This window comes from Caretta caretta, chromosome 7, assembly GCF_965140235.1.
Source record: "Caretta caretta isolate rCarCar2 chromosome 7, rCarCar1.hap1, whole genome shotgun sequence".
Lineage (NCBI taxonomy): Eukaryota > Metazoa > Chordata > Testudines > Cheloniidae > Caretta > Caretta caretta.
The window spans coordinates 109,138,009-109,160,758 of NC_134212.1; the positions used below are offsets into that span (position 1 = coordinate 109,138,009).

The 22,750-nt window shown below is 38.5% G+C and overlaps 1 protein-coding gene across 1 annotated transcript in view; it reads right to left on the bottom strand.

Annotated features, from left to right (window-relative positions):
- The window catches only part of INPP5F (inositol polyphosphate-5-phosphatase F), a 117,511-nt gene that overhangs the window by 26,828 nt on the left and 67,933 nt on the right, over positions 1-22,750 (bottom strand). Inside the window, exons 3-10 of the mRNA XM_048857655.2 lie at positions 21,233-21,369; positions 17,558-17,686; positions 9,654-9,821; positions 9,232-9,288; positions 6,301-6,499; positions 4,420-4,599; positions 721-788; positions 108-232 (exon numbers count right to left, since the gene is read on the bottom strand). Of these exons, the coding sequence (XP_048713612.2) occupies positions 108-232; positions 721-788; positions 4,420-4,599; positions 6,301-6,499; positions 9,232-9,288; positions 9,654-9,821; positions 17,558-17,686; positions 21,233-21,369 (1,063 nt within the window). The remainder of the gene's footprint in view (positions 1-107; positions 233-720; positions 789-4,419; positions 4,600-6,300; positions 6,500-9,231; positions 9,289-9,653; positions 9,822-17,557; positions 17,687-21,232; positions 21,370-22,750) is intronic.

Below are 22,750 nucleotides of genomic sequence, written 5' to 3' on the forward strand. Positions count from 1 at the left end.
GAAAGTCAATGCATTTCACACACTATTAGAAAACAGTTTCCCCTACCCTCAACATCTCTCATTTTAGCAAATACTACAAGATGACACATTTTAGAAAGCCCTCTTACCAGTGCTCATGGAAGTCAAAGGAAACATACGTGAGGTTTGAATTGTTGTACAGTAGCACTTGTTTAAGGTAAGCATCTCCAATAATCTTCTCTCGTCCAGTCTGATCCACCAAATTAATAATAACCTGTTCAAAAATTAATAATTTAATAGTTTGGTAATCTTAGTGAAGATACTTGCAGAATTACACTCTCTCTGGAAGGCAATATACAAAACAAATTACAAAAACATGAAAACAGTAAAAAAAATAGTTAAGTAATTCCATTTAGCTTATCTAACACAAGGTTCTCTTCAGACACCCTTTTTTCCCATTTTTGTTTTGGAACCCAAGTGATCGGGTTAACTGCTGTAGTTAATCTCATCTCCAATAAAAAACAAATGCTGATTTGACAAGCCCAATTAAAAAAAAGTTACCAAAAAGATGGGTTCAATTACTATTTCTGGAAATTGCTGTATAATTCAGGAAAATCAAGTGCTACACCTAAAGTTCTAATTTTTTATTGTCCTTTTAAGTACTCAGATTGTTTATGAAGTATTTTTAAACAATTCACACTAGTTGTTAAGTTTAAGTAATAAATACACTCATAAAAGTAGAAGTGCCAGCCTAAAACACACCTGTTTCTTGTAAATTTTCAGTTGTTCTTCAAAGTGGGCACAGAAATAGGGTACAGTTTCCTTTTCACCTATAAAGTAGAAGGACACTGAAGAACTAATCATTTCCTTTCACTTGATTAATTTTTAAAGGTATTAATTCATATTCAATTTTACACTATTAGGTACCTTGGATTAAGAAAACCTGCATGTGCATGCAGGTAGCAGGATACATTCTACAGGATCATATTAATTAATTTTACCTTCTGAGGTCCAACACTGACACAGTGGAGATCCAATTAATGCCATGCCATATTACTACTGTGCTACTTACTTACCATCAAAGTGCAGATGAGAGTATCTTAAACTAAAACATTCTCTTTTATACTTTGGATGCAAGCCAGTCTACTCCTTCCTTTTCTTATTTACAAACCTCTTCAACCTTTCTATGCAAGCTCCATACTTCAGATGAACTCCCTTCACCTCAGAAGTATCTTAAATGTTTAAATAATCTTGTAAAAGTATGTAGAGCTGGTTTAAGTATAAACATTAGAATAGGATAGCACAGAGCCTGCTAAAGAATAAAAAATTTCACAAACTGTCCAAGACTGAAAGTAGACTATATTCTTAAAGATGTAATAGCACAGACTAGGAGAAACTATCTGGAATACATTTAACTAATGAGGTAAGATTTTATATCTTCTACATTAAAACTGATCCCGACAGGAGCTATAATCTACCTATAAATCTTCCAAATTAATTGAAATCCTCTTCACATTACCCACCAATTTTGCTAGGAATTCAGAAGTGCTGATCACCACAGTATTGAATTGCCCAGCCCCATAAACAAATGCCACACACGGAGAGTCTTTAGCATTTCAAACTGTTTTGATAGGATTTTCGGAGGGATTTTCAAACGTTCCTATTGCTCACTGTTTTTTCTCATCTTTAGTACAAATTTGTTCACACTCTGCTCTTCTAGGATCTGGCAAGAGATCCCTTTTCAGCTATTTTAAGGGTTTTAGCAAACTCTTCACAAGACAGTTGAATTTGTTAGTGCTTTACAAAAACTTGAACCTGACGGGAGGGATGATGCTGGCAAAAATACTAACCTTCACTACCCTTCTAACACAGCCAAAAGCTAAGCATTACCATAAAGACATACCTTTACTTTTTGTTTTATGGTAGAGTTAAGGACATGTCTAGACTGCCCTGCACTTCAGACTCTGGAGGTACGAACAGCACTGTGCACAAAAATGCTATGCTGTAACTCCCCTGTGTGGATGCTGCAGCCACAGACTAAAAGGTTCCTATTTCAAATTAATGGAGTCTTGTCTGAAGAGAACTATGTTAATGTGAACTAGGAAACTTTGTTTGCACCCACAACATTTATATGGGGGGAGTTACAGTGCAAAACTTTCAGTCCAAACAGCAGGACAGTGTAGACATGTCCCTAAAGACCCAATCAGGATCAAGGTCCCATTCAGCTAGTGCAAACATATAGAAAAAGACAATCCTCCCTTTAAGGGAAAGCACCTAAAACAAAATAAGAAAGTCTCTCTTCTGGAGAGTTTACAGACTAACATTAACTTTTAGTCCTAAATCAGCAACTAACTTTAAGTGCAGATTGTTCAATATAGTCTGTAGTTATCAGAAATAGGAGATAGTAAATATCACACACATACAAATCCCAGTCTTGCTGAATTACATGCTTGTGTTGTGGTGGGTTTAATACCACATCAATGGACTTATGAGCCCTGTCTGTTTCTCTGATGCTATGACAGTAGTGTCAAAACACTTTTCCCTTCAAGCATTTTTCCCTTTGCGGTAATGAATATGCTGTACTCCTGAGGGAATTCTGCACCAAAAAAATTAAAAATTCTGCAAAACTCTGCATTTTTTTGGTCAAAATAACATAATATAATCTCACCAGTTTAAATTATTTTGGTAATTTATTTCAAAATACCTGTTAGCAAGTATGTCGGTAATAATACAGAGAACAACAAAGATTCAGGAAATGTTTTTTGATAAATAGATTCCTTACTAGGCATATTAATATAGAATTCTGAGTAATAATTCATTTTAAACTATAATACAGAACTGCATGTCCCACAGCCATCAGAAGCAGTGCAAAGACTTGAGGGAGTCGGGGTAATGGAAGAGCTGAGGGAAAGAGAAGTAACTGCTGGGAAGGAGCCTGGTTGTGAACTTGGAGGGTTGCTGGGTATGGGTGGGAAAAGTGTGGAACAGGTTTTTTTTTATTTTTTTTGGGGGGGGGGGTGGCAGGGGGTGTTAGGGAGCTTCCTCCATGCAGACTCTGGCTGATCCCTAGCCTCTCCTATTCAGTCAGGCACATCTGCTCCTGTCCCCATCTGTCCTTGCACCCTGTTCCCATGTGTCCTTCCACCCTCACTCAGACACCCAATCCCAAGTGGCCCTGCACCTCCACTCCCATTCAGCTACTGACCCAATCTGTCCTCCCTCACTAGTCCTTATGAACCCCAGTCTGTGACACACACTCCAAAACAGCCTCATGTGCCCCACGCTGTCTCCCCATATCCCCTCTCCTAACCTGGCCCGACAAGCGCTGTGAAGAAGGCACAGGCGGTCTCTCTCTCTTCCCTGTGATAGCTGGGGCTGACCAGGAGCCACTGCTCTGTTCTAGTGCCACAACACCCCCTGGTGGGTAAAAGGCAGAGCAGCAGCAACTTTCCAGCAGAAAGAAAAGGAGTACTTGTGGCACCTTAGAGACTAACCAATTTATTTGAGCATGAGCTTTCGTGAGCTACAGCTCACTTCATCAGATGTATACCGTGGAAACTGCAGCAGACTTTATATACACACAGAGAATATGAAACAATACCTCCTCCCACCCCACTGTCCTGCTGGTAGGGGATGGACAAAAAAATAGGCATGGCCTATGAATTCTGCAGTGGCGCAGAATTCCCGCAGACGTAACATTGGGATACAGAGCACTGGCAAATCTCAACTTTTCGAATTTCATTCTGGAGAACAATCCAGGAGCCTGGGTGCTAATCTAAACTTGATGCCCATAACCAGCCCAGATTCTCTCCAACTCAGAACTCTATTTTTTGTGCCATCTTAGTGGCGCAGAGGGGGAGAGAGAGAGAGAGAGAGAGAGAGAGAGAGACCAATTAGCATACTTCAAAACTGATGTAGCAGGAACTTCTTGGTTTCATTTAAATTTAGAAGAAAGTCTAGAAAATGCACGTCCCAGAACTCACTGTAGTAAATTTACAATGTTGTACATTTTCATTCCTACCAGATTAGAAGAAGAAATTCTTAAAAAGCAGAGGGAAGAGTCTTATTATCAGTGAACTCTGTGGTGTAAGTTTCATACTGCCTCCAAAGCCTTTAGCATTTCCATTTTCAAAGCAGACCAGACTCTCCCCCTCCCCAACCCTGAAGACCTGCCACTGCATAAAAGAGTCTGGGGCATTAAAGAGGGGTGGAAGTGCATACAGTTATTTTGGGAACTCAATTATCCTCCTGTATCTGGGAGAAATGGGGACTCCTTAATCAAGTTTTGAGTTCAACTAAAGGACAGAGAAGTTATTTTAAATTGGACCAACTCACCATCATTACTTTTAGTTTTTAAAAAAAAGCGTTGACCAGAGGTCAATAGAGTAACAATTTTCCAAGTCTATTATTTTAAAGTGATCTGGGTACGTTTTACAAGCTCCACAGATTACCAATACTTACTCTTGTCCAGTCGTGGTCGTGGGTTGTACCTGTATCCAACCTGACTCCAGAACACTGGCACAGAGCCACGTGTTTGAATAAATGAGAGAGTATGATTATGGACATGAATCAATTGCTCTGTCTCCACATAATTTGCCACATTCCCATTTTTATCAACACCTCTTCGCTTATACCGCATCCCTAGAAGACAAAGAGAAAGATGTTGATCAGTTCACTCAAGAAAGCTGTGAAATTTTTTAAAATTAATCCTAAATATGGATATTCCTCACCACCAAAAAGACTTTCAGAAGTGTACAGAAGTAAATTATGTGAAATACAAGACAAATCAACCAGGCTATCCCAACTGACAACAACACTGATGTCTGGTTCCTTTTCTGGCTCCTCTCTCCCGTTTTATTTTATTTGGTAGAGATGGAACAAGGCTTTGGTTTTAGTCCTTATCCTCCCCTGCAACTATTCCCAAGGGTTGATTTTGTCTATACACCCTATACTCCTGTACTGCAGCAGGGTCTTCGCTGTAAGTACAGTACTACCATTAGGACAGTACTTCCTGGACAAACCACAGTGGTAATGTCACTTCGATAACCTCACTTTCATTCTTCCCTTCCCCTTCTAATCCCTATACACTGTTGCAGTGAGTGTTAATCTTGTTCCTGTGCTACTATGAAGTTGAGAGTCAAGTTCTGATTTCAGAGGAACAGCCGTGTTAGTCTGTATTCGCAAAAAGAAAAGGAGTACTTGTGGCACCTTAGAGACTAACCAATTTATTTGAGCATGAGCTTTCGTGAGCTACAGCTCACTTCATCATCTGATGAAGTGAGCTGTAGCTCACGAAAGCTCATGCTCAAATAAATTGGTTAGTCTCTAAGGTGCCACAAGTTCTGATTTGTGAGTGTTGTGTGCTATTACTGGAGCAGCCCTATAGCAGGAGCTTAACTATATGAAAAAAATTTAAGGGCTGCGGGTGGGGTCTGACAGTAATTTATAGACTTGTGATAAGTAAACTGTGTGATTTAAAGTAATTAATCCATTACAAAAGGCCTATAACCTTGATAGAGCAGATTTCTACGAAATAAACATGTACAAGCAAAACCTGAACACTAAAAACCCAAAATACTAAATTGAAAGAAACTACAGATCATCTTTGACTGACAGATGCTCCAGTTTACAGAACAGTAATGAAGAAAGCTCCATGAGCAGCTTCAAGATTTGTAATATGGGCAGAATTGTTCATTAGCAAATGAAAGCAATTACATTTCCATCTATATACCTAGCTCTGTGCATTTTAAACTTTTCTTGCTGCTGTGGCTACTATTTGTTTTTCCATCCAGTGTCCTCTGACCTGATTGCCAAGTACAGTAGTTTGGAAAAGTTTATAATGGTTTACATCAGTATTCCAAAGGCAAGAAAGTTAGTAAGTTTGAGTAATTACATTCATATTAAGTAGGAAACTAAATTTATATAAAACATGGAAATGTAATTCCACAATATTAGAATAAGAATCAATCCCTGAAACAGCACTGAACTTCTGAACTACAGAGCATTAGCTAAACAATACTGTGTGGTGGCTGCGTGGGGGTGTCAGAAGGAGGTTATGTAACTAACAGTATCTAAACTTTAAATCACCACTTTTTCCTCAAAATTTCTAAGGCATCTAGAGGATGGCAAGTTCTAAAAGCAAAGCTTAAATCTATTTTTTATGTACAGATTTGGACAAATTAATTTTTTCACAACATTTTAGGTAGCGCTTCAGTTGTTTCTCATTTATCAGTGAATTTTGGAGTGTGATTCTGGACTGTACCATGCAGCACTATTATTTTCAAAATTTTATCCTTCACATCCCTTTTGGCATGGTTAGTATCTTGGACACACTCTGCTTACCAGCTCTATGCCGACTTCGGCGTGAGATAAGTGCTACCAGAAATCGAGGGTGAATATCATCTACACAAATTGACTCCTGAGGAGGCGTCTCTGGACTGCTTTTCTCATCATCAGATGCATCACTGTAATTAACTACAAGTTCTTCAATCTGTACAAATCCCTGAATGATGGGTATAATCCAAGAGTCCACTTCTGTGTTCTGTAAATTACAAAAAAAATATATACATCTATACCAGTTTTAACAGTTACGCTAATCTACAGAGGTTTCTGATATTATTGCTATTTCTGCAGGTGTGCTTGGTGTTACTCTGGCTTTTAGAGAAGTCTTCTCAAAACTCAGGTCCAATCCCACAAAAATTCCCAGAATCCCTGCCTCTTCATTTTGTATGAACAACTTTTTTACCTTCTCTTCTGATGGTGCTTTTATTTTAATCAGCAGAACCAGAGGGTTGTGTTTTTTTTGAGCTGGGAGAGGGTCTTTTTGGGGAGACTGGTGAAAAATAAAACCAAAGGAGCTGCCCTGGCGCATTACAATGTAACCTAAAAGTTTCATCATATTGCTCACTATTAATTTTAAAAAGTTACATTCTTTAAAGGATTTCATTTGTGTCTTACAGACAGCATCCAAATAATTTAAACTCTTCTTTTAAAAAAAAGCTTGAACACTGACAGTTAACAGTCAAATTAAAACACAAGATTCAAGTGTTCTGTCAAATGGAAGAGATCTGTTGGGTAAATAATATCCTTTCAGACAAGAAGCAAAGAGCCTTCTGTAATAATGTCAAATCAGAATATTCAGATTGGATTTTTTTTTTAAACATCCACAATCAGTATCCTGTTGTAATGCTGAAAGATTAAATTATCCTTGCTAAAATGTCAGACCAAAGTCTATTCATTTAAAAATTTCCAGAAGGCTTTCAGAAAAGAAATCTCTCTCTTATCAGTCTTTTCAGGAGGGAGAAAGCAGTTCTTTCCTTCTTTGTGGAACTCTCCTTTAGCTGCATTTTATGGTACACTGCTTTTTGTCTGGCTCATCAAAATCTCTTGTTCAAGTCACTTTCAAATTAGTGCAAGTAAAGAATCCTGCCAGGATCAGGGATGCTATTGCGCCACAAGAATTACACATTCCATTTACCTTTTTAAATTAGTTGCCATAAATGGAAGAAGTTCAGCAGATCAAATGCACAGGAGATCAAAATTAATGTCAGAGACAACTGCTACTTCTACTTTGAAGAGCCTGACATATTTGTGGAAAGTCAGGCATCACACGTGAAGCAATTAACCACACAGTATAAAGAATAACCAAAATGTTCAAATCTTAAATGATGCATATAGAGTTTAGATTAGTTTCCCCTTTATTTCTGTTTATCATTTACATTTAACTTATTATATTCTAAATGTATACATAAAACAAGAAAATGTAATAAAGATAAGAGACATATACTATGCTTGCTATTAGTTGTATTCTCTAAAATAACAGTCTCTAACTTGTGGTAAGAACCCCCTAGGAGGGCATGGAGGAATGTGCAGGGGGGAGAGGGAAGCACGGCAGGATCTGGGCCAGCCCCCTTGGGGAGGGCGAAGGCAGAGCACCACCTAGTCCTGCTCTGCCCCCAGCCCCACCCTGGCCCCAGCCGCAACTCCATCCCACCCCACCCCCAGCTGCAGCTCTGTCCCCTGCTCCACAGTCAGCCCAGCTCTGGCCCCACCCGCAGCTCCACTCTGCCCCCTGCTTCACCTCCAGCCCAGCTCTGTCCTCATTCCCTCTCCACCCCCAGGCCAGGGCCACCTCCAGCCCTTCCCCCGTCCCCAGTTCTGCCCCCAGCCCTGCCTTCAGCCCAAGCTCCTCTGCTGAGCCAACTGTGCAGTAACGGAGGCGGGGCACAGACCGATTCCATTACTGGTAAAGGGTCAGGTGACAGGAAAAGTTTGGGCACCACTGATCCAAAAGGAAGTCTCTACTGAAATGAGCTGTGAGTTGTGTCATAAATCATCAAGTTTCTCATTCTCCTACAAATTATCGTGTGAATTTGCCCCAAACTATCTTTTTTTTTTTTTGGCTCAAAAAACAGACACTGTCATATTTACAACTAATGGAAATATGACAAACTAATTTCATTTTTCTACATTTTTCATCTTGTGGACAAAACCTTTATATATTTAGGCCCTGGTCCTCCAAGTCTCAACAAATGAGAAGACTCCCACAGAAAGATGGCACATTTGATGGCCAAGTTTTATTTTTTTTAAACCACAAATGACAGAAGGCAAGTGTTAAACTTTTGTTTTGAAGTTTCTAGCTAGCCCAACTTGTTAGTTTTAACCTTTAAATCTTTGTGATATATTACACTATGTTCATCTATGAGCTTGAAAATTTAGAAGACAGTCTTAATGAAGCATTTCTAATTCACATTTCTATTTAAGGAAAAGTTAAAGTGGCTTGTTTGCTGCTTTATCACTTATATATCAGCTATACATACTAACAAAAGCTCAGAATACTTCGATGCACAGTAGCACTTTGTAACACTGAACAGTATTACTATTACTTAGTTGTATTACTGTAGCACAAAGGAGCCCTCGTCAAGGATCAGGACGCCACTGTGCTAAGTATTGCACAGACATCGCCAATCTGGCAGCCAGCCAACCAAGGAAAGAGGCACCCCTATACTGCCAATGTGCCTGGAAGTCCTCCCAAGTCCCCTTCCAGGCAGGCTGACAAGATGCTGGGGAGCCCAGCGCATGAGCTACCAGGAAAACAGGCAGGTTTCTGTGGAAAGTTTAGTTAAAATCAGCATAATCCTGCAGAATATTTCCATTGCAACAAACCTGCGTTTTCCTTTGAACAATTATGTTGGAACATTTCTGACCACCTCTACTAAATAGTGCTCAGCTTTAACAAATTTAAGATGCACTTTTTAGAAAACAATTACCCACATCAGTATTGATGAGATCGTGAATCATGTGTTTGTTCCAAAAGAATCTGTCATCAACCTGTAAGAGAATAAAACAGCAGTATTTTAAACCAGGTTTTTCAGAACCTCTCAGTAAAGACACAGATGTGATCCCAAACATGAATTAGCTACCAACTCCAACTGGTTATCCAACCCTTCACTGCTCGCTTTTTTTTTTTTTTAAATCCGAAACATTTTGACAGATCTCATACCAAGACATGTACTTGGTAGTTTTTAATTTTGTTTTCATTATGTAGAAGCCTAATGTAGAGCCAGTTGATATTTTATACCAGCTGATGATCTGGCCTTTAAAAGTTTCAAAATCAATACCACTAGGACTCCTAACAAATATAGTATGTTGAAAACACAGACCTGGCAGCCATCTTCTGACGTATAAATACTTACTTTCCTCCACAGCGACAAGTTAGTCTTCTCACATGAGCTTTGCTTCTGGACAGAGTTTGTTAGGTCATAAGTCAGACTATAGTAAAAGGAGTCTGAATCCATGAACATTTTGAAGAGTTCTTCTAATAACCTCCTCTCCAGTTTCTCCTTCTCCTTACTTTCTTTTATCTGCAAGACAAAATAATATTACCACCTTCTTAGTGGAGCTAAATAAAAATCAGGTAAGGACGCTTGCAGACCAGCATGCACACTCTAACAAAAGCAAATTTTCCTGATGAAGAGGCCCATGTAGATGTAGGCAAGATCAAATTTAATATAAAACAAAGTAGTCGTAGTAGATTCTTAGAGGTGCTGGGCACAAACGCAACTTTCCTTGTGCATCATGTATGGGAAAGCATTTTGCCAAGAACAGTATCCAGAAGGTGGTGCAAGCAACCTGGACATGAACAAGTTTTATAGATCGTTTGGGGGAATTTTATGAAAACTATTGGCCTAACAAAATGTTTTACTAAGATTACGCAGGTTTATTCAATTTTACTTCATTCAGGATTTCAACCTACTGAATATTACCATAGAGATTTCAATCTAGAATTGAAAACTAATAGAAGAATTTTGCTATAAAGTCTTTCTCTGAGAAGACTTGAGCTTCAACTCTTCTTTTTAACTCCAACACTATGACGACACAACAAGAGGCACTTATCAAGCAAGCAGTCACAGTCACAGCTATAAAAGTTAGGGATCTCACCTGGAATAATTTTGGTGATTTAAGCTATTTTATTAGGGATTCTTCAGAAGGATGTTCAAAGACAAAACTGACTGAGGGAGAGAGATGCTTGTGAAAGATTCTTCCTCTCATGATCATGAGCAGAACAAAAATAAATGGATAAGATGGATAAGCATCTCTTGCACTCAGAAAGGCCTTGTTGCTACAGCAAAATGCTGCAGATGCTGAGGTAATATTATATAGCTGATTGTAATAAAACAAGCAAATTAGTAAATGAAAATGCCCTATGCCCCTTGTATTTATTCAGCAAAGCTAAACTGGATTCTGAGCCAAAGTGAGAATCATTCCACAATGTTCATTCCAACATATTTCACCTCAAATGAAAAAGTTCTAGAAATGCACCACAATGTAAATTCCTAACAATCCCTATTATTGTCTTTGTAAGAGAGGAATGCTACTCCAATATGGGTGCTGTGTGTTTTTGGGCTGTGTGGCCACAAAGGCAAATGGGCTGAGGAAGGGAGAACAAATTGTGCTAAAAGAATTATCTTGAGAACATGAGGAAGCAGTTTTCAGCTGAGGTCCTTCAATCATGAAGAAACGGATGAGTTTAGGGCCACACATAACAGCCATCTTTCTCTCTTACTACATAGTTCCCTAAGCCATGCAGAAGCAGTAGATGGCAATCATCTCCACTTTAGTCTCTTCTGCCCACACTTCTTAGAAAAAGGACCAGCTGAGCAAGCCACTCATTTTTGCTACCTTGAATTGCCAACAAAGTCTCTCTTGCTGCCTCCCATTCTCATTTTAAGGGCAGCAGACAAGAAATCCACTGAACCCCATCTTGTAAGAAGGGAATGTCCAGAAAAACTGTAGCAAGGCAAAACAGCAAGTGGACAATCTTAATGATGGCAAGAAATTGGACATTTTAATTATCTGATTCAGAGAACACAAATATGTGGCATCTAGCCAAACTGAAATTATGGGGTCACTTGCACTACCGCAGAATCATACATGGGGTCTTGCAAGCGCAAAAGAGCTAGAAGTTATTGAATGAAATTTTTCCATGAGTTACACTTATCAATAACCAGTGCTCTTCAGATATTAGTCCTAAGCAAAAATGGAAATTTGTATTTTCAATCACACTTTTCTAGGGCAAACATCTGACGAAGTCCACAATTTTACTGTACTCTGGAAATAAATGTTTTAAAAAGTAGATTATTTTTAAATATTGTGAAGTAAGTGGTGGCTTTTAAATACCATACAAGGCCACCAATAGAAATGGCCCACATCATTATTAATCTTGATGACATCTTCATCACCTGGACTCATGGAAAAGAAGCCCTTGAGGAATTCCACCATGATTTCAACAATTTCCATCCCACCATCAACCTCAGCCTGGACCAGTCCACACAAGAAATCCACTTCCTGGACACTACGGTGCTAATAAGCGATGGTCACATAAACACCACCCTATACCGGAAACCTACTGACCGCTATGCCTACCTACATGCCTCCAGCTTTCATCCAGACCACACCACACGATCCATTGTCTACAATACAACCGCATTTTCTCCAACCCCTCAGACAGAGAAACACCTACAAGATCTCTATCAAGCATTCTTACAACTACAATGCCCACCTGCTGAAGTGAAGAAATGGACTGACAGAGCCAGAAGAGTACCCAGAAGTCACCTACTACAGGACAGGCCCAACAAAGAAAACAACAGAACGCCACTAGCCATCACCTTCAGCCCCCAACTAAAACCTCTCCAACGCATCATCAAGGATCTACAACCTATCCTGAAGGACGACCCATCACTCTCACAGATCTTAGGAGACAGGCCAGTCCTTGCTTACAGACAGCCCCCAAACCTGAAGCAAATACTCACCAGCAACTACACACCACACAACAAAAACACTAACCCAGGAACCTATCCTTGCAACAAAGCCCGTTGCCAACTGTGTCCACATATCTATTCAGGGGACACCATCATAGGGCCTAATCACATCAGCCACACCATCAGGGGCTGGTTCATCTGCACATCTACCAACGTGATATATGCCATCATGTGCCAGCAATGCCCCTCTGCCATGTACATTGGCCAAACTGGACAGTCTCTATGTAAAAGAATAAATGGACACAAATCAGATATCAGGAATTATAACATTCAAAAACCAGTTGCAGAACACTTCAATCTCTCTGGTCACTCAATTACAGACCTAAAAGTGGCAATTCTTCAACAAAAAAATTCAAAAAACAGACTCCAACGAGAGACTGCTGAATTGGAATTAATTTGCAAACTGGATACAATTAACTTAGGTTTGAATAAAGACTGGGAGTGGATGTGTCATTACACAAAGTAAAACTATTTCCCCATGTTTATTTTTCCCCCCGTACTGTTCCTCACACTTTTTTGTCAACTGCTGGAAATGGCCCACATTGATTATCACTATAAAAGGTTGTTTTTTTTTTCCTCTCCTGCTGGTAGTAGCTCACCTTATCTGATCACTCTCATTACAGTGTGTATGGTAACCACCCATTGTTTCATGTTCTCGGTATATATAAAATCTCCCCACTGTATTTTCCACTGTATGCATCTGATGAAGTGAGCTGTAGCTCACAAAAACTTATGCTCAAATAAATTTGTTAGTCTCTAAGGTGCCACAAGTACTCCTTATCATTATTGATCTACATCTTTACATTCCACCATTTGGTTCTTCTAAACATTTAAACTCAATGTTAACACCTCGGCTTATAAACATTCACATTTTTATTATGTTACTCACAGAAAGAGAGCAGGGCTTAAAACACTGAATGTACAACTGAGTAGATCTACTTTACCAGTAGAATCTCACCTTCAGTTGAAAGTTAGTGCTAAGCAAGGGACTGAAACTCTCCCCCTTGAGTGTTTCAACCAATTAAGTCAGACTGAGCTCTGGGAGTGGGGGTGTGAAACATTGTGAATTCTCCCCCACACACATACTGCCCTTTGCTATAGCCATTCTGAGCAATGCGGCCTTCAACAAGAAGAGGGAGTGGGGACTTGCTTCCATGACAAATTAAATATATTTGCTGCTTACTGTGGAGGTGGGGAATGGCTGCAAGAGAGAGGAGAGGACAGACTACAGAAAAAAAAAAAAAAAGAGTTGCCCGATTTTTACACTGGAGATTATGAAGTGTTTTCTAATGACCAATCAAGCCATCACCTTCAATTAGATTAGCAGCTAAAGGACTCAAAATAAACTATCATTTATCACCCCTCTCACAGACAAACTGTGAAATTAAAAGGAAAAAGAAATGAATTAATGTAAGAAAGCTGCTTGCCAGACTATGGAAGCTCCAGGATAGGTGCAGCTTGGATATGGTTTCAGGAGACAAGACACTCGTCATCTTAACAGGTAGTATACCCAGGAAAAGAAAGTCAAGAAAATGACTGAAGAAATGTCTTATCCTGTAATTAGGCTTGGCAGAATTTTATTTTCATTTTGTTATAATTTGGACACTAACATAAATAAAAAAAGCTTAAAACAAACATTTATCAATTTAAGTTTTCCCAGTTCCTGGAAATTATGGGGGTCAGACAATTATTTAATCATAGTAGATTTAAGAAGTTAAAGCTTTATAAGTGTTAAAAACACAAACTGTCAACATCAAATGTCAAAGGAAATATCCTTACATCAAACATTAGTAAGTTCTCAAGCTGCATTTTTCTTACTTCGCCTACCCGTAAATTGCAGTCATCATCTATGGGAATTTTTGTTTGTTTGCGTGTATAGTAAAATCGACATTTACCAATACAAAAATCTAATCTTTCCAAGCCTACCTATAATCGTGACACTGAAGTCTTGGGCCCTAACGCATGTGATCATTGAGGTAAATTAAATGCAACACTTGTATGTCTTGTTTAGAAATGCTCTTCCCTTTTACTGATTCGCTGCTTGCTACTGCTCCGCCCCTCCCCCCCGCGCTCTCTCTCTCTCACTCACACACAGACAGTTTCTTACCCCCACTTCCCTCCACGCCACTCTCAGTCCTTCCCTCCCTCTATCTCTAGGTTTGATACTGTCACACATCACCACAGTATCCAAGCATCTTCCATATAAAGTCAACAGCAGCAAAACCCTTTGGAGATTTCATGGAATTCCCCACTCATCTTCTCCTCACTCCCCCTTCCTTTGCCTTTCGGTTTAGGTATTCCACTCCTACCATCCCCTGCCCAATCCCACCTCCAACATTTTTTTTTCCATTGTGGAACTAACTCCAGGCTTGCAAACCACTATTTTGTATATCATAAACCTTCCCCTCCTCCCCATCCCCTTTTCTTGTCTATTTAGATTGGCCATGAGTAAATTTACGCTGGAAATTAGAAGACTGTTTCTAATCATCAACAGAGTGAGGTTCTGGAACAGCCTTCCAATAGGAGTAGTGAGGGCACGAAAGCTAACCCGTTTTAAGATGGAACTTAATATCTTTATGAACAGGATTATATAACGTGGTTGCCTGCAATAGCAGGGGACTGAACTTGATGATCCAGGAGCTCCCTTGCAGTCCTACGTTCTTATTGTTAACTATTTGGGGCAACAGGGTGCAAGCTGTTGGGGCTACCAGGTACTATAGCAATACAAAACTAATAATATTTAAAAGTATATCCCGATCAGTATCAAGAACGACAAGTGTATTAAAATACATATTTAACTTTACTGGAAAAAATGCACAAGGGAAGAAAAGGTAGAGGACATTGATAGATAAAATGCCATGGTATAAAGCTATGATTGTTTATCAAACGTTTTCAGAAATAGACTTTTTAAACAGGTTTGCATTATAAAAGCAAACTGTCAACTCATCTGTTCTTTGATGAAACATTTCTCTATTTCACATGTGAAAACTGTTTAACTTAGATATCATCCATGAATCAACCTGTTCTCCACTGGTGCCTCAAAAATGCAAATCCCCAAAAATATCAAGCACATTCTTTTCGAAAGCATAATTTGCCACAAGGAAAATCTTCCTAGAGATCACACTCAAAACATTAAGTCTTTTATGAAGAGTCTCTTCTTTTATTTGCTCTTTACATATTGTTACTATCAATAAGTGACTGATTACATTATCAAGCTTCAAAGTGCTAGCACCTTGTTCAAATGTGATAAAAATACCAACTCCACAGATTCAAGAGCCAAACCAAAATCTTTTATAGAAGAAAAAAGTGGCTTTGAGGTACTTGTATGAAACAGAGAACACATACCATAAGTTAAAAAAAAAATCTAAATACTGATTCAAGATTAAGCCTCCGTCTAGTTCCCCTAAAAAATGTTGAATGTGTATATACGCTTCATTACAGGATAGAATTCAACAGAATATTCTGTGTAGCACTATCTCTATGAGAGTTTAACATCAGCATCAGCCTAAAAGCATATGTCCAACTATCACAAAACATTGTTCTGCAATCTCCTCAAATATAAAAAAAATGGAAGCACCTGTTTTTAAATCTAAAGTTTTCAAGTTATCAAAATTTATCAGTTAACATGTGAGGACTTGGACACACCTACCACAAATATATAGGGGACCCTCCCTTTAAGTCAATCCTATCGTCTGGGTTCTATGGAAGGACCCCAACATTTAGGAAGAATTATTGGGAGAAACCACATACCAGCCAGGTCAGACTGCAGAGACTTTGCAATAAATAACAGGTTTCAGAGTAACAGCCGTGTTAGTCTGTATTCGCAAAAAGAAAAGGAGTACTTGTGGCACCTTAGAGACCAACCAATTTATTTGAGCATAAGCTTTCGTGAGCTACAGCTCACTTCATCAGATGCATACTGTGGAAACTGCAGAAGACATTATATACACAGAGACCATGAAACAATACCTCCTCCCACCCCACTCTCCTGCTGGTAATAGCTTATCTAAAGTGATCACTCTCCTTGCAATGTACATATGCATCCGATGAAGTGAGCTGTAGCTCACGAAAGCTTATGTTCAAATAAATTGGTTAGTCTCTAAGGTGCCACAAGTACTCCTTTTCTTTTTAATAAAAAACAGGTGATTACAAAAAAAATGCATTAATAACCATGCTGTCTCTTTAACTTTTAAAGTTATTTATAAGCATAAAGAAGAGATTTTATTGTGTGTGATGTCACAGAATGTTTTTAAAAACGTCTCAAACTTATTCACAACTGTTTTTTTCTCTATTCAAGTCAGGATTTAAGAACAAAACTAAAAAAGCACTAGATACAAGAGTGGATGTAGAAATACAGTTTTAGTAGATCATGGGAATCATCTAGAGAAGGATTCTGAAGTGCTGAAGTTAGTGAAACTAGCTTGTTGTATAGCAAATAGTATGTACACATGTGCTATTGTTTGTTAGATTTAGTTCCTCAGTGTCATTTCAGATTTCTTTCTACAGAGTTTGGAGAAACCTTCATCTCTCATCCACTAGGTACACAAATCCAAAAATAATTTGAAGTGTTTGTATTCTTTTCAGGCTACTTTCCAGGTGAAAAGCTGAATTGTTTTTCTACTTTGCTGGAAACAAATTCCTGAAATGAATTAGGCAATATCTCTGTGTATATAAAATCTCCCCACTGTATTTTCCACTACATGCATGCAATAAGTGAGCTGTAGGTCACAAAAACTTATGCTCAAAAAAATTTGCTAGTCTCTAAGGTGCCACCAGTACTCCTTTCTGCAATATCTACAGACCTCTGCTCTGTTCCATCATTCCCTCATGGATTTTGTTTCAAGATGGTGACTTTATGACTAGGGTTATAAGAATGTTTTGTATGCACAATTTTTCTCTTTATTACAGCGTTAGCAACTAGTATTGTTTTATAAAGGTGAAAAATATCTCTATTAACTCCACTTCACCAGGAGAACCCTTCAAATGTACTTTCCATTCTAAGTGAATATAATTCTGTAACAGTTAAACATTTAATGCTATGGCCCCATCTTCTGAAAATCTATATTACATAAAATCAAATGAATGAGCATGAGGACTAAAATGAAACACTCAGGATGGAAGTCAACTTGTTTTCTTTGTGTTATATACTACATAATTCTAGGTCATTTACTGGTTTTCTTTACAGGGTGTATTATGTTACTCTGGTTATCCACCACAGCCTTCAAATCACTAAATCAAAAATGCTTTGAAAAATCACAAATAAAATAGTAAATCCTCACCTTCTTTTTATTTGATGCAGATACATTTGATTTAATTTGAGTAAAGGTCTTGAGTAGAAATTTAGAGTCATCTGGAGACTGTGTAATCTTCTCTGTCTTATTTATCCCAAAGTGATGCTTTTTACAGAGCTAAATAATAAAAATACTGTGTCAGTTAAAGCTGATACTTAACATTTGTCCCAACAGCAATTTTTATTTATAAATAAAATTTAAATAAAATTAGATTTCACTAACATGTACTTAGACTCTCAGTAAGATTAAAAATAAGGCTAATATCTTCATCAGATTAAATACAAGTTCAACAATAAAAGAAGTATTTACATCTTTCCATCTACTTCTTGCTGTGTTAATTGCATGCTTTATAATGTGTCACCGCCATAACTACTTATACCCGTAATAAAAAAGGTGACACACATCAAACCAAGTATTTTGACATGTACAATACAAGCATGCTCCCGCAAAGAATGCCTGTCAATACTGAACTGCCACTAAACAATACAAACATGGATCATAAAAAGCTCTGTTAATTGTTATGCTAGTCTTTGGAAGTCAGACTGATATTTTAAATTGCTGAATAAATTCTTTTTTAAACAAGAAATTACTGGTTAATAGCAGTACTTCCATAGATAATTCTGCAAGATTCAAGTAATTCACTCCTAAACTCAATATTTCTTACTTATTACCATACCAGTGCATAATTCTACAGTTCTGTCCTAATTTCTCTTGTGTTTGGTAGATAAAACAGAAGTCATTTTTTTCCTGTTAAGTGCATTCACCTTTTTAGATTGTGTCTTCAGAAAAGACTTCAGATTATGTCTTATTTTTAAAATGATACAGTTAAAGAACTGTGAATACAATACATGAGAGTTTCATTTTCTATTTATACACAAATATTTTTAATCCTAAAATACCAATGTGTATCAGTAAGGAGAGGAATTACACTTATGGAACCTTGTACACCTTGGTTCTTTCATCCACTACTGAACCATTCTAAGGCACTCTCCCCCCTCTGTCCTCATCTTTGCCTTTGACATGGCACACCAACAGTTACTTTTACTTCTCTCTGCCTCCCCAAAGGACAGAATGTAAATCCGTCCACAGGCATCTGTAAGTAATTACCAAAGATTCATTAGTCCAGCTCTTCAATTCTGTTTACCTTGAACAAACCAAAAGGTACTAACCACCATGTTACAGAAAGAGAAAAAGCAGAAAGTAAAAGGATGGTAAATTCATACACCTTCTAGCATATCTGTTTAATTGTATCTTTAGACTGGCAATAAGTTTTAAATTATAAAATTCCAAGATTATCATGTCCTTGCACTGCAGGGCTGGCGCGAGTTCATCACAGTGTCCCATGAATGTGGCTGTCCTCATCCAAAAGTTCTGCAGCCACTGCTCATCATCCCAGACATGCATGACAATGTGATCCAACCACAGTGCTTGTTTCCCTGAGCCCAAAAGCAGCATTCCACTGTGGTCAGCACCTCCGTGAATGCCACAAACAATCCCGTGTCGTAGCTACTACCCGTGGAGAGATCAATGTCACACTCCTCTTGCCTTTGTAGTTTAAGGAATAACACCACTGCCACTCATGATGGGTTAGTCAGAGCAAGCAGCATACTTGTCAATAGTGCCGAATCTGTTCCTGCAGACCGAAGAGGCCGAGCATGCAGTACACAAACCGTTCAAAGATAGCGCCAAAAATGCGAACAGAAGCACAGGGATTACTGGGATACGAAGCAATGCATCACAGGGCACTGGGACAGAACCCAGGATGCCCCGTGACCCCCTCCGTCTTCCCACGACTCTTAGTGGCAGAAGAGGAAGAGATGCTCTATGGGATAGCCGTCCAGAGTTCACCACTCTGAATACCACTGCAAGTGCCATGAGTGTGAACATGCTATTGCGCAAGCAGCTGACAGTGTGAACACACAACAGTGGTTTCTCTTCAGCGCTCGCTGAGAGGCGCTGTAACTCTGCCAGTGTAGACATACCCTTAAACACTTTATCCATTTACTTCTGACAGTTACGACTGAATCAAAGGCTTACAAAATTCATTTATTTTGCAGAACATAAATTTATCATCCGTTAACTGTCATCCGTGCACTAATTATTCATGCTACAAGTCAGAATGAAATCACTAAACCTCAGATTATTTCAGAGAATTGTTATTGTACTGAACACAACTTTTTACAGAAATCCAAATTTAAACATCAGGAAGGCCAAAAACAAGTTTTCATAACTAGATATGAGACCAATATCACTTATTCAAGTAGGAACATAAAAACAATAGTTTAATTTCCAGTTGACATAAACCACTTTGCTGTTCAGTGAATAGTGACCTCTGCCAAATTAAAACCCTGTCCTAAATATGAAAGGCTCCCATATATTTCATTGAGCCATCCGTCCACCCACTTTTTTTTTTTTTAAACAAACATCCTGGTCCTGTTTATGTAGACTAGGTTTTGTAAAATTCAGTAAATCGGTGTCTTTTCGGGGATTTTCTGATAGTTAGCAATTAGTTATTTCCATAATCTCTTGTTTAGAATGGAGGTAAATAACGTGATCATCTTAAATTTCATTAAGGAGAAAAAAGGAAGATGACTACAGAGTTTTATTTGTAATCTTCAAGTCTCAACTACAGATTACCAAGAAACCGAATAAGCTATACAGATTCCTTGACAATTATCTGGGTGTTTTCTTCCACAAATTTTTGTGACAGAAGAGCAAAAATTTTATTATTGATGGGTGATTATTAATAGTATAGTTACCAGATACTATCCTAGTAGGAAGTTTGTCAACACTGGATGCACATATTCATGCAGTTCTACTCCTATTGCTGCATAACTTGCTATAAGACTCTGGGAGGCAGGAGCTAATATTGTTGTAGAAGTAGCACACTCAGACCCCAACAAGGGGGTCTGACAGAAAGAGTGCTTTGCCACACAACAGCAACTTTCCAGAACTATTGAATGAATAATTCTTTAAAAGATTTTATTTCCCAGTTAGTTATAAGCCTAGAGTCACACCTTAATTGTATTGACATTTAAAGAATACATTCTGGATCTGTTAGACTAGAGCATTTCTTACTAACAAGAACATAAGCTCTACAGTCCTGAAGATATCCTATTGCTAAATAAAATGGCGGTCAGTCATTTCCCACTGAAGCCCCTAATTATCATATCTTTATAGGCACTATCCTCCCCCTGCATCTCTGCAGGGAGGGTAGCCTGAGCCTAAAGGTGGTGTGAATTTCCCCTCTGTGGCATACACAAAAGCCTCCCCAATAGCTTCAGCCTCTGCAGAATTTGAGGGGACTGACAATCTGATCAGATTACTCTGGATTCTTTTCCTCCCAACCTACAGTGAAAATTAATACAGTCTGAGGGTGCATTTAATTCGTAGTTTTCCCTCATTTCTGAGAAGTCCCCCTTTAGAAATGTCCTGAGGCAGACATAGTAAGGGAAGCTTGTGTATGAAGGACTCCTACAGGAGTCATGATTACAAAAGCAAGTAGGACTTCATGTCAGAGTGGAAGCAATGGGCATCCATGCCAACATCTGTCACTTCCTATGCATCCCAAGGGATATGTTGGCCCAATAAAAGATACTACCTCACATACCTTGTATCTCTAAGAATTTCAAATTAGATGTTTTCAAGGTTTTAAAATCATACCTCCAACTCCAGATCCTGAGGGTCCGTTTCAGAGAGCGGAATCACTGCAATTTTGGTTATTTTGCACACTTCATGGCTTTCTGGGAGCTTGCCAATCAATGCTTTCTGGCGAATGAGAAGTAGCCACCATGGTAGATCTGGAAAATGTCAGCAAAATCTGTTAGTGTCACAACAGAAAATAATTAAACCATATTCACTGAGAGGGCACAATCATATTAAACCCAAAACCTTACTCCTACCTTAAAAGTGTTATAATCTCATAGGCCAATTCCCTCCAGATTTTCCTGAGCTTTGTGGGAAGAAAAAACCCTCTGCTACTCTATCACTGAAATATTAAGGAAAGTCACCATGTTGTGGGATAAGCTATTAAGGGAGAGGGCACCACTGCTTCACTGGCAGCAATTAAAATGATCCCAGGCACATTCCTGCCAACATCAATAATGCTAGTGCACATTCAAAACAAGGTCAGTCAATTGGATTTCTGTATCATTAGAAACAGAAAAGGAAGAAAATTAGAGTTCACCGCACGGAAAAAAAGTCAGCCAACAGGGAAAAGCTTTTCCACAAGGCTGTATCACACAAAAATGGAAAGTAAATAAAACATTTAAACACAGCTGCTGTGTCCATTTTAAATGGTCATAATGTGAACAGATCACTTCAGTGCACAGACATGAACGCTATACTCTAAAATCAGGCTTAATCAAGTTACAGAGCCTGTATTTTTAATGTGCATGTTAACCAGTTTGGGGATTGAGAGACAAAAGCTTAGTTTTGTAACAAGGGAAATGTTAGTTATACTGGCACCTAAACAATCTTTGTAACACAAAGAACTGTGTAATACCTGACACCCATGTGAAGCTGACACATTTATCATACCCTCAACAATTCAAAAAGAGATGGGGAACTAGAGAGAAGTTAAGTGGCATACCCAAGCCTCCTAAATTCCTGTCCATGGTTAATCCATAAAACTATATTGTCACTGTTTTAACAAGCCAAAAATATCAGACTAACCCCATCTCTTGTCCAATATGCTGGGTTTTGTTGTTTGTTTTTTTTAAAAACACACACCCTCGCTATTTGTTGGACTCAGCAATAGTAACAAGATGGCATTGTGCATTTTGATGGATTTTTATATAATGCTATGCAAGCGTCACAAAGTCGTTGACATCACTATGTTAATACATTTGCTACGACGCAGTGTGCACATTTAATTGTAAGCAAGGATCACAATCGCAGTTTTGCTTTTACTCTTATTACAATGGATCGTTGGCTCATTGGCTCATTCATGCAACAGTAAAAACCCAACCAAAATGAAAAACAAAGAAGTCTAAACTGATTCAAGAGAAGCACTGCCGCAGCACATATCAGTACATGTGCTTGTGGGGCGGTGGGGAAGGGAGGAAGGACGTAAACTAGTACAGACACAAAGAAGGGGGGAGCTAAAGGACAAGAATAAATTGGAAGCACTTTTAGGACTTCTATTTTCTCTTAGGCCTACAACTAAAGGGTAGACCAGTA